Source organism: Canis aureus, chromosome 20, assembly GCF_053574225.1.
Source record: "Canis aureus isolate CA01 chromosome 20, VMU_Caureus_v.1.0, whole genome shotgun sequence".
NCBI classification, from domain to species: domain Eukaryota; kingdom Metazoa; phylum Chordata; class Mammalia; order Carnivora; family Canidae; genus Canis; species Canis aureus.
The window spans coordinates 13,603,226-13,619,538 of NC_135630.1; the positions used below are offsets into that span (position 1 = coordinate 13,603,226).

General features: G+C 42.1%; 1 protein-coding gene, 1 long non-coding RNA gene and 1 other non-coding gene across 4 annotated transcripts in view; 2 read left to right on the forward strand and 1 right to left on the reverse strand.

The window, feature by feature from the left end:
- Nucleotides 1-16,313, forward strand: part of LOC144291897 (uncharacterized) — a 53,773-nt gene that overhangs the window by 12,131 nt on the left and 25,329 nt on the right. The window lies entirely within an intron of this gene.
- PABPC4L (poly(A) binding protein cytoplasmic 4 like) lies at nt 1,235-3,166 on the forward strand. Its single transcript, XM_077861021.1, has one exon. It carries the CDS (start codon nt 1,957-1,959, stop codon nt 3,067-3,069), a length of 1,113 nt encoding a protein of 370 aa, XP_077717147.1. The 5' UTR covers nt 1,235-1,956; the 3' UTR covers nt 3,070-3,166.
- TRNAV-UAC (transfer RNA valine (anticodon UAC)) lies at nt 4,388-4,461 on the reverse strand. The gene has a single exon. It is a non-coding gene; the product is annotated as a tRNA-Val (tRNA).

Consider the following 16,313-nt stretch of genomic DNA (forward strand, 5'->3'; position numbering starts at 1 on the left):
AATCACGGACCCATTATTCCATTTTAGATATGTTAAAAGCAATTTGGATTTTATCATGAAAATCACACTCCAGTTTTAGTGGTTTTTTTTTTTTTTTAATGTATCACTAAACTGTTAGAGTATCATTATCTTCTGAAGGAGAAATATAGTGTTTTTAGTTCTTGCATTAGAAAAGACGCCACTATGGGGCATCTTAGCTTTAAGCCTTGCTATTTAGCATAGTTCACAGACCAACAGAATTCGCCTCACTCGGGAGCTTTTTAGGAATGGGATTTCCAGTCCATTCCACGTTCCCGAATCCGAATCTGCTTTCAGACCGGATCCCCCAGGTGCAGGATTCCTATGTCCATGGAAGTCTGAAAAGCACTAAATCAGCGTTCTATAAACTGATCCACCACATTTTAAAGTCTTACGAGAATCTTAAGCAATCTCTTAAATGCTAGTGGAGATAAGGTCATTATTGCCAAAAAAACAAAACAAAACAAAACAACAACAACAAAAAAAAACAAAAAAAACCTCTGACTGTCAGGAACTGGGTTGGACCTTTCCAAACCTGTCAATCCAGTTAATCCTTAGGCTAGTCTCGGAGGTGAGGGGCACTCTCTCTCCATGTCTCTGGGCACGAAAACCAGCCTCAGGCTAAGTAAATACCACGTTCAACACATTCGGTAGATGTGGAGCAAACCCATTTCTGAAGGGCCCTACGTGGGGCCTGGGGATCCCTTGAGCAGGGCCGCGAGGGTCCCGGACTCCCAGAGGCGGCCGTGGGTCTCTAAGAGGGAACCCGACGCGTTCCTAAGAGACTCAGGGAGAAGCTCCCTTTGCAAAGGGCACGTTCGCGGATTTCTTGAGATGCACGTTCTTGCAAAGCCGGCCCTGGGGGGGGGGGGGGTTGGGGGAGGGGGGTAGAATAATAATAGAAATAAAGAAGTGTGCCTCGGGTTTGGTAAGGGCCGCGCGGCAGCAAGTTGGCAGCGCGGCGCGGGGGCCGGGACGTCGGGCCTCGACCCCGGGGCAGCGGCGCCCTCGGAGGACCCCGGCGGGGAGGGCAGGCCCGGGATCCCGCAGGCCGCCGGCGGGCCTGCGGGCGGGGGCTCCCGGGGCCACTCCCAGCGCCAGCCTCTCTCCACCCAGGTCGCCGCCCCCCGCTCCGCTCGGCCGCGCAGCTGTCGGGGGCGGGGGGGTGCGCGGGGAGAGGGTGCGCGGGGAGGGGGTGCGCGGGCCGGGCGGGCGGAGGGCACGCACTCTCCAAAAAAATATTAAAAAGACAAACATCCCGCTTGGCAGCGGGAAGTTGAGCGCGCGAGTTCCGGGTCCCCCGCCGGCCGCAGCCCCGGGTGAGCCCCCAGCCCCGGCCCCAGCCCCGGCCCCGGCCCCGGCCCCGGCCCTGCAGGCCGCCGCCCCCGCGCGCTCGCACACCCCGGCCCGGGCGGGTTCGGGTTCGGGTCCGGCCCGCGCCCCGCGCGCCCCGAGCAGCCGCCGCCAACGCCACTTGTGGAGTTGTTCCCCGCGGCGCCCGTAACTTTGCAGCAAGCCCGGGAGAGGCCTGCTTTTATGCGGAAACCAGCCACCCGCGTGCGTGTAGGGAAGCCTCCGACTGCGGAGGGCCGGGCCGCCCCTTGCAAAGCAACGCCTTGCACCCCCCACGCCCACCCCAACCCTCGCCCTCGCCCCGGAGCCCGTCTCGCAGACTGCAAAATTCAGTGGCCTTCTGAGGCGGAATTGGTTGCTCGCGGGAGGCAGGGAGCTTGCTTTTTGTTTTTTTCCTTTCTCTTTCCTGCGCTCCCCAGCTGAGCCCGTTGCCCTCCCCTGCAGGAGCCGCCCCCTTGCACCCCCCATCCCCGGGCCCCGCGGGCAGGCTCCGCGCGCGCGCGGGGGGCTCGGCCAGCACCGCAGCGGGGCGCGGCGGGAGGAGGCGCCGGAGTCGCCCCGGGGCCGCGGGGGAGGAGCCGAGCGATGAACGTGGCCGCCAAGTACCGCCAGGCGTCCCTGTACGTGGGGGATCTCGACGCCGAGGTCACCGAGGACGCGCTGTTCCGGAAGTTCAGCGCGGCGGGGCCGGTGCTGTCCATCCGCATCTGCAGGGACCTGCTGACCCGCCGCTCGCTGGGCTACGCCTACGTGAACTTCCTGCGGCTGGCGGACGCGCAGCGGGCCCTGGACACCATGAACTTCGACGTGCTGCGGGGCCGGCCGCTCCGCCTCATGTGGGCCCAGCGCGACGCGCACCTGCGGAAGTCGGGCGTCGGGAACGTGTTCATCAAGAACCTGGACCGCTCCGTGGACGACAAGGCCCTCTTCGAGCGCTTCTCGGCCTTCGGGAAGATCCTGTCGTCCAAGGTGGTGAGCGACGAGCGCGGCTCCCGCGGCTACGCGTTCGTGCACTTCCAGGAGCAGAGCGCCGCCGACCGCGCCATCGAGCACATGAACGGGGCGCAGCTCCGCGGCTGCAGGCTCTTCGTGGGCCGCTTCCAGAGCCGCCAGGCCCGCGAGGCCGAGCTGCGCAGCCGCGCCGGCGAGTTCACCAACCTGTACATCAAGAACTTCGGCGGCCGCATGGACGACGCCAGGCTCAGGGCCGTGTTCAGCGAGTACGGCAAGACCCTGAGCGTCAAGGTGATGACCGACGCCAGCGGCAGGTCCCGCGGCTTCGGCTTCGTGAGCTTCGAGAGCCACGAGGCGGCCCGGCGGGCGGTGGAGGCCCTGAACGGCAGGCAGGTGGACGGGCAGCCGCTGTTCGTGGGCCGCGCGCAGAGGAAGGCGGAGCGGCAGGCGGAGCTCAGGCGGGCCTTCGAGCAGCGGCAGCAGGACGGGCTCCGCAGGGCCCAGGGCGCCAAGCTCTACGTCAAGAACCTGGACGACGCCGTCGACGAGGACAGGCTGCGCAGGGAGTTTTCTGGCTTCGGAGCCGTCAGCAGGGTCAAGATCATGCGGGAGGAAGGGCGGAGCAAAGGCTTTGGCCTCATCTGCTTCTCCTCTGCCGACGAGGCCGCCAGGGCCTTGGCCGAGATGAACGGCCGCGTGCTGGGCTCCAAGCCGCTGTCCATCGCCCTGGCCCAGAGGCCCTAGGAGGGCGGGACGGGCGCAGCCGCCGCGCTTGCAGACGCAGGGCTTGCAGCCGCGGGGCCTTGCAGCCAAAGGGCTTGCAGCCGCGGGGCCTTGCAGCCGCAGGTGCCTGCAGCCGCAGGGCCTTGCAGCCGCGGGGCCTTGCAGCCACAGGGCTTGCAGCCGCGGGGCCTTGCAGCCGCAGGTGCCTGCAGCCGCAGGGCCTTGCAGCCGCGGGGCCTTGCAGCCACAGGGCTTGCAGCCGCAGGGCCTTGCAGCCGCAGGGCCTTGCAACCAAAGGCCTTGCAGCCAAAGGGCCTTTGCAGCAGAAGGGGCTTGCAGCCGTAGGGCCTTGCAGCCACAGAGGCTTGCAGCCACAAGGCCTTGCAGCCACAGGGCCTTGCAGCTGCAGGGCTTGCAGCTGAATGGGCTTGCAGCCAAAGGCCTTGCAGCCGCAGGACCTTGCAGCCAAAAGCCTTGCAGCCAAAGGGCTTGCAGCCAAAGGGCTTGCAGCCGCAGGGCCTTGCAGTCAAAGGCCTTGCAGCCAAAGGGCCTTGCAGCCAAAGGCCTTGCAGCCGCAGGGCCTTGCAGTCAAAGGCCTTGCAGCCAAAGGGCCTTGCAGCCAAAGGGCTTGCAGCCGAAGGGCCGTGCAGCCACAGAGGCTTGCAGCCACAAGGCCGTGCAGCCGCAGGGCCTTGCAGCTGCAGGGCTTGCAGCTGAATGGGCTTGCAGCCAAAGGCCTTGCAGCCGCAGGGCCTTGCAGCCGCAGGACCTTGCAGTCAAAGGCCTTGCAGCCAAAGGGCTTGCAGCCAAAGGGCCTTGCAGCCAAAGGCCTTGCAGCCAAAGGGCCTTGTAGCCAAAGGGCTTACAAACGCGCTTGCAGCCGCAGGGCTTGCAGTCGAAGGGGCTTGTAGCTGCAGGGCTTGTAGCCGCAGGGCTTTGCAGCCGCAGGGCCTTGCAGCCGCAGGGCCTTGCAGCCGAAGGGGCTTGCAGCCGCAGGCCTGCAGTGGCTCCTGCTCTCTGCCCCATTTACCCCACAGAGGACCGCAAATCCCAGCCGAGGGCTGCTCATGCCAGTAGACTTTGCGATAAGAGTTTTTGTAGACAAAGCTATTTTTCTCGTGTGGGGGGAAAAATATGAATCTTGCAAGCTGGATTCATTTGACAGAGGCACCCCTTCCAATTACAATATTGTCTCTCTGATTTTGATTTAGGATGCGTAGCAATAAGCATAATTAGATATATTTTTATTACGTTTTGAACCATCGGAAAGGAGATAGTTGTTAAAGTTTATGTCTTTTTTTTTTTTTTTTTTTTTTTTTTTAAGAAGTGCAGCTGCATCTGGTTCCACTGGGGAATCGAACCCAGGAGCTTCTGCGTGTAAAGCAGACGTGATAACCACTGCACTGTGGAACCGCAAGCCCCTATCTTCTTTCATATTTGAATACTATTGCTAGCTTTAGTTTCTTCTGTGAAAACATGCTAAAAACCAGTTCTTAGGCCGAAGGATTGCAAAGTAATTTATTTTTCCAAATAGATATTTTCTAGGTTCTCGTCGGAGCTTTTTAAAGAAACCAAAGGTTTAAGATTTGCTAGTATAAATTCAATACCTAGTTATATTTTGAATTAATGTTTAAAGTACTAGGAAAGAGTTGAATGCCTTTTGAATTTATATCCTGGCATGATTGTCCTTCTGATGGCTGAAATTAATGGTGGAGGTTTTTAAGGTTTCCTACAAACTTGACTTCTAGGATATTTTGCTATTCTTTCCATTGGCAGGCTGTCATCTATGTGCTTGCTAGTTATCAACATTGGGGCTCGAATAGTAAAACCTGAACTTCTACATTCCTTAAGTCATAAATTTGTATCAATTAAGGTGACAAAAAGTTGGCCTGGTCTTAATTCTCTTCAAATCGATACAGGTTAGTATTAATGCCTTACGTTTCTTCCAGACACCAGTATTATAAAAGTCAAATATAGAGAATATAGAAATTCAGTTCAACAATTCTTTTTCGATCTCTATTTTATGTTCGATGTAATGATATTATCTCAGGGTTCAGAAGAGTATGTTTCTTTATTTTTTTTTATGGACTCATGTCTCTTTTTATTAGAGCATGAGATTTACATAACCCATTAAGTTTTGGCCTCGATTTATCAGAAGCTCGCTAAATTGATTTTCTGATAAATTGAAATTACATCAATTTGCCTGTTTTCTAGAATAACTTTTAATCCCATTTTCAGATCTCTCTTTCTCTCTTCTCCTTAATCTCTATTATTCATCTTTGTTTTATACTTTTTAAAAAAGAGGGTGTTTTTATTTTGATTTTTACTGTGTGCTATTTGAAATCCACCTTGGAAACGGAGACAAGAATTATTTATTTACATTTAAATAATTACTTTTAAAATTCTGTTTTACCAAAGGTGTCTGGAAAATAGCTTTGTGGTTGTTGTTGTTGCTGTTTTATTTTATTTTTTTCTTTTACTCTGCTTACAGGTTTCCTGTAACCATATATTCAAATCTTCTGTTTCGTATATTACCAGTACAAAACCTATATTAAAATATTTTCTTTGGCAATACTTTAGCTATGAAAGAATGAGAAAATCTGCTTCTATTTATTTTTGTATGAACTACAGGTTTATTCATAGCACATTTTCTAAGTTAGAAGTCTCTTTGAGACAATGAAAAAATTACGGATCAAAAACTTACAGCAACATATAATTCTATTATTTAGACAAATCGTCTGTTTAAAAGTGTTGCATATCCCCTCAATTTTTTTAGACATATACACATAGTAATTTAACAAAAATGGAATCCTTGTAACCTTATTACAGATTACTCTTTAAATTTTACAATATGCCATAGTCCACTTCCATATCCACAAATAATTATTTGCATTATCATTTTAATGAGTCTTATTCTTTCACTGTTTGTACTATAATGCATTTCCTCTTGATACACATAAAAGTTGTAGATTGTTTCCTAACCCCCTCTTGTTTTCTTCTGTCATAAACAACTTGGAGATAAACATCCTAGCAAACTTATATATGCTGATATATCCAGTTACTTTCTGAAGAAAATCTGTAATTCATTGGAATTAATGTTTAGAAGGGCAGAGATTTTTAAAATAATTTTGATAAATTTTGCCCGAGTGCTCTCCAGAAAACCTGGTGCCATTTCCATTTCCATTACCAGTATGGAGGACTGCCCATTTCCATATACTTCAAGAATAAGAAATTTTGTTTAAGCTGTTAGCCAATTCAGAATGATAATGTAAAGCAAAATATTTCACGGTAACTTTTTTTTTTTTTATTATTACTACAAAAGTTAAACAGCATTTCTTGTATTTGTTGGCCATCTGTGTTTTCATATTTGTGAACTGAATGTTTCATGATCTTAGTCTGTTTTCTTTTTGGGTTGTTTTTCATTTGTATAGATTTGTTACATTGAACAAAATCTTACACTTTTTTCTCCCATATTCTCACTTTGTTTATAGTTTTGAGGGTCATTCCAAAGTTCAGTCTTTAAACTCAGAATTTCCAGTCTTTTACTTAGGTGGATTTAATGTTATGACTCAAAACACTTTGAGAACTCAAATATACACACATGCAATTAATCTGTATTATCTTCAGTTACATTTAGAGCTTTATATTCTGAATAATTTCTAACAAGACTTTTGTCTTTGAAGTATGTTGCCCACAGCCTATAGTAAATCTCCTTAAAAGTATCTTACTTTTCAAGCTTCATTAATATGTTTGGTAAATACCTACCTACTATAAGAATCTGTGTGAAACTCATATGCCAACTCTAATTCATTGGGCCTCGGAATCACTGTGTTAAGAAGTTTATACCTCAAAAAAAAAAAAAAAGTTTATACCTCTAAAACAGAGAGTTTTTAAGAAGAACGACAGGCCTGGGAAGTGTAGTAGGTGTGTCAAGCCTTGACATCTCTTTCTGGATAATCCAGTCTATCAAAGTGTCCAAATATTTGAACAATTTTTCATAATGCTCGTAAATGGATGATTAAGATAATATCAGGGAGCTGAGTTCTCTGCTGTGTACACAAGGGAATAATAGGACATAATATCAGATGTCTAGATGAATTGTAGCTGTAGCTTCATGACACTGTATTCTACCTTTTTAGTGGAAATAGCTTATTTTTAATATTTACCATAAGAAATGACAAAGTCAGTTTGCAAAAATATATAATCCTGTGGATTTTCTTGATTATTTTATTTGAATTTTGCTCATTCTCAATTTTGTGTGTGTGTGATAATATCAAGTCATCCTAGTTGGCAGTACAAGTTCACCCTTTGAAGAAAATTTAATCATTATGCCCAAGTGCCTTGATAAATAAGAAGAATCTTTACTTTTCTGATAAGCATTCCAGTAAGAGCTAATTTACAAAGGTGCCTTGAGCCACTGCTTCTATTCTTGCCTTCCTCTACCCACACGCATTGCCAAGTTTGTTGTAGAGGCCTGCTGGCGTGCACAGCCAGTTCAATAAATGTGCCTTTCTAACATTACTTAAAATTTTCAAATTTCTAAATATTTTTAAGTTTGTAAGTGAAAATCTGTAGTCAGTAAAAATAAATGTTTTAAAGTGGTTTAGAATTGGTAATGTCCTGTTCTTAGTATTTTTTATAAATCCATTGCGAAAAGATCAAATAAGGTTTAATCTTTCGATGGTAAAAGCGGGTCTAAAAATGATCTTTTTATTTAATTTTTGAGTATTTCTGATTTTCTAAAGATCGGTTTGTCTTAGGAGTAAGCTGAAAACAACTTGAATTTTTAAATGAAGATACTTGTGTTTCATGTCGCAAGACACCGACTTCCGTATAAACTAATATTTCTTTTACAGCTACTCGTAATTATGGGACCATGTTTAAAAAGAGGCACAAACACAGATCAAATTTTGATCAGGAATAATTGACTATTTTTAAAACACTTCTGCATTTAATTGTTAAAGTAAAATTCATCTTACATGTTGAGTATTTAGAATTAGATTACTTGTATTTGGAAAATATGCCTCCTAATGTAATTTTTAAAAATACATGAAACAGCAGATAAAAAAGATTTTCTTAATCTACATTTTAAAGAGTAGAACAAATTAAATATCCTCATGATATCTTTGGCTAGCAGAAAATTCCAATTCATACTAGAAAAGGAAATTTTACCTAACAAAATATTCAGAGTTTAAATATCTTCAGGCATAGTCTAGTAAGACTTCTGTACCACTTTGCAGTCTCTTCAATTCTAGTGACAGATAATCAACTTTCTAAGTTCTGTGCAGAATGCACTTAGGAAGGTCAAAGAGTAGAAATAAGTTTAGGAATATACATCCACTAAACACTGGATATTTTTTATTATTTACATCTAATTGTAAATTTCATTATTTATTTGCTATTTTCTTTCTTCTTTAAAGTTTTGTTTACAAACAGTTCTTAAAATTCCATTTTCTCCCTACAACTAGTTTTCACATAAGTCAAAAAAGGTGATTTTTTTTCTACCTCAAATTGTACAATCCTAAGGATCAAATTATGCAATATCTTTTGTATAAGATTGAATTCATTTTTGTTTGGTAATGGGACTTGTGTTTTTGTACAATCATACTCTGTTAGGTCTAAATTAAGCAACTGCTGAAAAATTTAACTGCAAAGGTTAGATTCAATTTAGTCACCCAAATGGGTTTCCAGCAAAAATAATTGTCAACAGATTACAAATGGTTTCGTACAGTAATATTTGAAAATAAATCTACATTTAATAGGTATTGGTTTCTTGAGTTTTAACATAAGGTATAGTCAAAGCCAAATATGTTTTCATGCATGTTAACATTTTAGAATCATAGCACCAGAGGGAAGAGACTCTTCTTTTACTGTTATACAGGCATACCTCATTTTATTGTGCTTCACAGATACTGTGTTTTTTACAAATTCAAAGTTCATAACAAACCTGCATTAAGCAAGTCTACTGGCACCATTTTTCCCAACAGGATCTGCTCACTTGGTATCTCTTTGTCTTATTTTGGTAATTCTTGCAATATTTCAACCTTTTTCATTACTATTAGATTTGTTAACAGTGATCTGTGGTCACTGTTTATGACTTGCTAAGAGCACCATTGATGGCTAGCATTTTTAACAATAAAGTATTTTTTTAAAGATTTTTTTATTTTATTTATTCATGAGAAACAGAGAGAGAGAAAGAGAGAGAGAGAGAGGCAGAGACACAGGCAGAGGGAGAAGCAGGCTCTGTGCACGGAACCTGACATGGGACTCAATCCCGGGTCTCCAGGATCACACCCTGGGCTGAAGGCGGCGCTAAACCGCTGAACCACCCCAACAATAAAGTTATTTTTAAATTAAGGTATGTATATTGCATTTAGATATGATGCTATTGCACACTTAATAGACTGCAGTATATAATAGACATAACTTTTACATGCCCTGGAAAACAAAACAAAACAAAAATCATTTGACTCACTTTAATGTGACATCCGCTTTATTGCAATGGTCTGGAGCCAAACCCACAATATCTCTGACATATTCCTAAATCACCAACTATTGTGATATTCTATATAAAGAATTTTAAAAGAAAGTTCCTACTGACAGTGTGATGAATAAATCTTGAGACACATCTAAAATGTTATATGCTTATAAAATGGTTCCGATATATAGAAGTAATTTAACCACAAAGATAAATTCATAGGTGCTAATTTTCTTTACAAAACTATTTGTTATTAGACCCATTAGTACACTTAAATTATAGGAATTAACAAAATTGGACTTAGGTAAAGCTTTTCTCTTTTTTATTTTTTAAGATTTTATTTACTTACCCATTAGAGAAAGAGGCAGAGACACAGGCAGAGGGAAAAGCAGGCTCCCTATTGGAGAGCCTGATGCGGGACTCGATCCCAGGACCCCAGGATCACACCCTAAGCCAAAGACAGAAGCTCAGCCACTGAGCCACCCAGGCATCCCTAAAGCTTTTCAAGCTTTAATTCTGTTTACACAATGTGGTATGATCCTCACACATTTTACCCATGCACTCTGTATTAAAAAAAAATACAGACGTACTAAATTCTGAGTTACAATTATATTTAGATTTGAATCTAAGGTCAGATTATTCTGCAGGTATGCTCAGAGGAAATATTTATAGCTTTGTGTTGGTTTTGTCTCGTGGCCATGTCTTATCTTAGTGTTCATAGAATGGTCTTAACTCTATTGAAGTTCCCTGAATGAAACCATTGAATCCATCAAGGAAAAGAAGAAAAATAATTTTATTAGCGGCCTTCTTTGCCATAGTAAAGAAAATGCTCAGCTTATGAGAGATATTGGCAGTTTGCACAATGGCATTGCATCAGATTTTGTTAACCCATTTATATTTACATCACTTGGATATTAAAAATACGATCTCTGCTTGAAGTTCTGCCAAATATTAACAGCACATTTGAGTTCCAAAGGCAATGTCACTGAAATTGTGGATGTTATTATAATTTTATTTTATTTTATTTTATTTTATTTATTTACATATTTATTTTTCACACAGAGTGAATATTGGTCGTGATTCATTGTGGTGGGTGTGTGTGTGTATGTGTGTGTGTATTTAATTTGGTATTTCCATTGGGATTCTCTTATCTCAGTAAACCACATCTGACAGTCTACAGTGAATCACAATTTTGATTTACATTTTATCTTTGTACATATGCCAGTGGCATACCAACACACCATGGTTTTGACATATTGCCATTCCTAGTTCCTTGAAATTAAAGTAAGGCCTTATAATAGTAATTCCAGAAAATCTTTGTTAATCAAAGAAGTACCTCAATTTGAATGTAAACCAAATATTAGAATTATAACTAGCCTATTTTGACACATCATTATTTTACCGAAATACCACGGGAGGTGTTAGAAATGATAATCTAGTATTATTCACCACTCTGTTCACTAATATTTTACACAGAGTATTTATACAAATGACATTTATTTATTTATTTATGATTTTATTTATGATTTTATTTATTTATTTATTCATGAGAGACACACAGAGGCAGAGACATAGGCAGGAGAAGCAGGCTCCCTCTGGGGAGCCTGAGCGGGACTCGATCCCAGGACACTGGGATCAAGACCCGAGCCAAAGATAGACACTCAACCACTGAGCCACCCAAGTGCCCCTACAAATGACATTTATATTGCCGAGATTACAATTGATTAAAAAAAAAAATTGGCACTGAAGTTACGTGGTAATCTTATTTTATTTTAATTTTTAAAAAGATTTTACTTATTTCTTCATGAGAAACAGAGAGAGGCCGAGACATAGGCAGAGGGAGAAGCAGGCTCCTCGCAGGGAGCCCCATGTGGGACTTGACCCCTGGATCTCAGGATCATGGCCTGAGCCGAAGGCAGACACTCAACCCCGGAGCCACCCAGGTGTCCCATCTTATTTGATTTTAATATTTATTTTGATTTTGACCAAAATGAAACTGTCAAATGCAAATTTGATCGTGTCATTCTGCTTAAGAACTTGTCATGGTCTTCCATTACTCTTAAAGTCAGGTATAAACCTTTACCATGGCTGAGGAGACCTTACATTCTTTGGTCTCTGTGTATTTTTTAATCCTTTTCTTATGCTACTATTTCCCTTAGTCGACATGCTGGAAATAAACTGGTTTTATTTCAAGTACCAAGTATCAAGTTAATCCCTTCCTCATTCAGAGCTTTAACTTTTTATCAGATAGTGTGTTGTCTATTGCAAGGGGTAAAAGGAGCCTTCCAACTTGCTTATGAAAAAAAAAAAAAATGATGAGGGGGGATCTCTTGCCAGATCAAAGTAAATAAGAGATCTTTTCAAAATGGAAATAGTTTTCTTTTTATTTTTCGTCACAAGGGTCAAGGAAGGCTCCTTATGCACAGCATTACCTTTTTTGAAATTACACCACATGGCATAGTGTTGCAAGGAGAAAAAAGCAAGTCCTTTGAAAAGGTCAAAGAAGCTCACCTTCAAACATTTAGAATGTTATTTTTAAATATTTTATTATTTTTTTAAACAAAAGTTCATTGTCCTCCCGACCTATGCTTTTTCATGATTTAGGATATAGAGTAGATATGTTTCTTTGTCGGAAATCTGATCTTAAGTCTAGAAGGAACATGAGATGGAAACTGTGCTGCCAAAAAGTAAAGCAGGTTGTAAGTTCTTAAGAAGGTGGAGTACAGGGTAGAGAAATGACACTCAGCAGCAAGTCATCACATCTTAGCAAATTTGCTGTGTTTGGCTTAGGAAGTACACACATAGCAGCAACATATTCCTTAGAAAGTATGGGGGAAAAACGCTGGGGAAAATCTGCATATGGGTGAAGGATATTTATTTAGTTTTTTAATATTTTAAATTTGTATTAAAATATAATGTGTACAGAGAAAACTGTAGAAAGTCTAGGCATATAACTTGATGAATAATTCAGAAATAAGTATATTTGTGTAATTACCACTCAAGCCAAGAAAGAAACAGAACTTTACCTACACCCTCTAACCCCCTTCTAATCACTTTCTATCACACTTATTCTATGTAATTTCTATCTTGTTGTTAAACTCTAAGGATTAATTTTAGTTACCTTGAATTGTACTCCAACTGATTTATTGAATATGCAGCCTCTTGTGTCACTTTTACTCAAGAGACTTTAGTAAGATTCACACATACTACTTAGCGTACTAGTAATGGGTTCATAGTTACTGTCATATACTATTCTGTCTTATGACTATACTGCAAATTATTTATCCTTTTATCATGAATGAACATTTGGGTTGCTTCCATAAAAATTATCCTAGATGTCTTTTTTTTTTTTTGAGCTATAATTCATGAACAATTTTCAAATGTGCAATTCGGTGTTTTTTAGTGTACTCACAAAGTTGTGCAACATCACCATCATCCAACTCCAAAACCTTTTCATCATTCAAAAAGAAACTGCATGTATCCATTAGCAGTCCTATTCCCCACTCTCTCCTCCCCATGCCCAGCACTTGGCAACTATAATCTAATTTGTGTTGATAAGGATTTGCTGTTTTGAACATTTCATATAAATGATATCATATGTGACCTTTTGTCCCTGGCTTCTTTCACCTAGCCCAATATTTTAAAGTTCCATCCACGTTGCAACCATGCATCACTACTCAATTCCTTTTTATGGAGGAATATCCCACATTGTTTATCCACTCATCACTTGTTAAACACTTGTGTTGTTTCTACTACCTGGCTATTGTGAATAAGATTATTGCGATATTAGTGTGAAAACTTTTTTGTGAATATGTAATTTCAATTCTCTTGGGTATATTCACAGCCAAGATATATTCTCTTTCTCTTTTTTAACGGATTTTATTTATTTATTCATAGAGACATAGAGAGAGAGGCAGAGACACAGGCAGAGGGAGAAACAGGCTCCCGGCAAGGGGCCCTATATGGGACTCGATCCCAGACTCCAGGATCACGCCGTGAGCCAAAGGCAGATGCTTAACCTCTGAGTCACCCAGACGTCCCTATCCTCTTTCTCTTTATAAATTTTGTTTATCTCCGAGTAATCAACTTTTGGTTTCATTAGCTTTCCCCATTACTTTTCTATTTTTTTCTCTTTTCATTGTGTTTCATTTATTTCTGTTTTAATCTTTCCTATTTCCTTCCTTTTTTTGCTTGCTTTGGATTTAGTGCTCTTAAAAAGAGACATAGACCCAAAATGGAGTCACTAGTTCTAAGCTCTGCATCAGCAAACCAAGACTTAATACCTAACCTAATTGGAATTTCACCCTCTTCCAGGATTGGAGCCTTTAACCAGTTGACCTGGAATTACCTACTCAGCACTAGTGAGGTAATCCACCTAATAGACCCCTTTTCATTCCCAAAAGGAAGGTGATCTCACCTGAACCAGTGCACTAATTTTCTTGTCTTGCCCCCTTTCTTCTTTTAAAAGCCTTTCATTAAAAGCTCTTCAGAGCTCCTTCCTATTTGTTAGATGAGGTGCTTCCTAATTCATGAATTATTGAATAAAATCAATTAGGTATTCAAATCTACTCAGTTGAATTTTTTTTTTTTAATAGATGTAGTGGCAGCATTAGGACAGGAGGAGTCTTCCCACAGCTTTTGGGACCATGAGAAACACAATCATGGTACCCACAAACCATTTTGAGTTCTGTGTCTTTCTTGATGTTTCCAAGTGCTGTGGGTAAGTTCCTCTTGGTTCTGACTTCTGCTCTCTTTGCATTGAGTTCCCAGTCTAATTGGCTTTCCAGGTGGGTCGCCATTTGATTGGAATTCCTATTCCTCACTGGGAACTGTTAGTCGTTGAGACAATTCCCTATTTTATTGGAAACCCAGCCCTGGGTTCAATACCCAGACTCCATGTTGAGAAATGCTAGCAATTTAGTCCTATAATTCCCCATTTGTTTGGAATCCTTCCTCAAATTCCATATTGGGAACTACTGGTGACAGATGCAGTTCCCCATTTGAAAGATGAATCTGTGGCAGACTTTAAGCCCATTTGGAAGTCATCTTCCTATGGCATTTCAGATTGACATGGTAGCTGCCCTATTTGTAAATGGATTATCTCCTGAAATTAGTGGGTTTATAAAAAGGCTGAGAATGGGATGGGGACCACCAGTCTGACTGAACTTATGGCCATAGTTGAACACTTTGAAAGGACTTTGAAACAATATCATAAACACAAGTCCATGAAACTATTGGCCTTACAACTACAACAGGTCCAAGGCCAGAGACTTTAGTTAACATGGGTCCTCTCACATTGCACCCTCTAGGGATCCATCATCAAAACACTGGCCCACAGATTGATGTCTGATTTGTAGTCAACTGGGACACTGGGAAAAAGATTGTTCTCAAAGGTTCATGCAAATACTTCAGGTCATACAGAGCTAAATGCCTTCATAATTATCCCCATAGAAAGGCCCCCAAATGAGTCTCTCCCAGAGTTGTTGGAACTCCAAGGTTTCAACCAATAATTCTCATAAGCTGCTAAGAGAGAACTACAATTAAAATTAGTGGGAATCCTTGTTAAATTTCAGTAGATGTCAGAGCCACACTTGCTACTTTAAACCCCACTCTCAAAAAAAATAAATAAATAAATAAAAATAAAAACAAACAAACAAACAAATAAATAAATAAACCCCACTCTCATAGGACAACAAATCCTTCAGGAAAAAAAATCCTTTAGAGTGAAAAAGCTTCCATAGTGAAGGTATCTAGTAAAATTTTAAGAGAATTTCTGTCTCAACAAGCACAAGTGACTCTGATACCACTTTTACTGAAAAACATTCTCTTTTTTTGCTATGTGACACAACCCCAGTCAATCAATAAGGTGGAGATCTTCTTTCTAAGTTAAAAGGGCTAATACATTTTGCCTCCAATGGAGACCTTACCTTAGAGATTTCAGACCAGCCTGAACCTGAACTTTCATGTTCCTTACAATATGTCCTTGATAGAAGAGTAGGAATTCCAACAAAAGTCCCCTGATTTATTTTTTTTTAATTTTTATTTATTTATGATAGTCACACACACACACACACACACACAGAGAGAGAGAGAGAGAGAGGCAGAGACATAGGCAGAGGGAGAAGCAGGCTCCATGCACCAGGAGCCCGACGTGGGATTTGATCCCGGGTCTCCAGGATCGCGCCCTGGGCCAAAGGCAGGCGCTAAACTGCTGCGCCACCCAGGGATCCCAAAAGTCCCCTGATTTAATCAAGGTTTCTAAAACTTGGCTACTTCTTATATTGATATAGGGAGAATAAAAATGCAAAACCTACAAAAAAACTTATACAGGCATAACTAAAGCTCTTCCCAAATTACCTCAGTATCCATTAAAACTTCAGGGTATATAAGGATTCACACCAGTAGTAGACCTAATTGCCCACAGTTTCATATCCCCTGGAGTAGCCCCTCTAATGCCAATCTTCCTAGCCCAAAAACCTAATGTGTTGAGATCGTGACTTGTTCAGGACCTGAGATCTATTAATAAGATAATTATTCCCTTATTTCTCAATTGTTCCAAATTTGAAAAGCTTTTTGTTTTAAGTCCCACCAGACTCAAAACGGTTCGCTGTTACAGACTTTGTTAAGCATTTGTCAGCATCCCTGAGGACCTAAGAGGACCTAACAGCCAATATCCATTTGTCTTTACTAAGAACAATCAACGATATATCTGGATAGTCATAACTCAAAGGTTTACTGAGACCCCTGCCTATTTCTTTCAAGCACTCCACAAGATTTAAAGAAAATC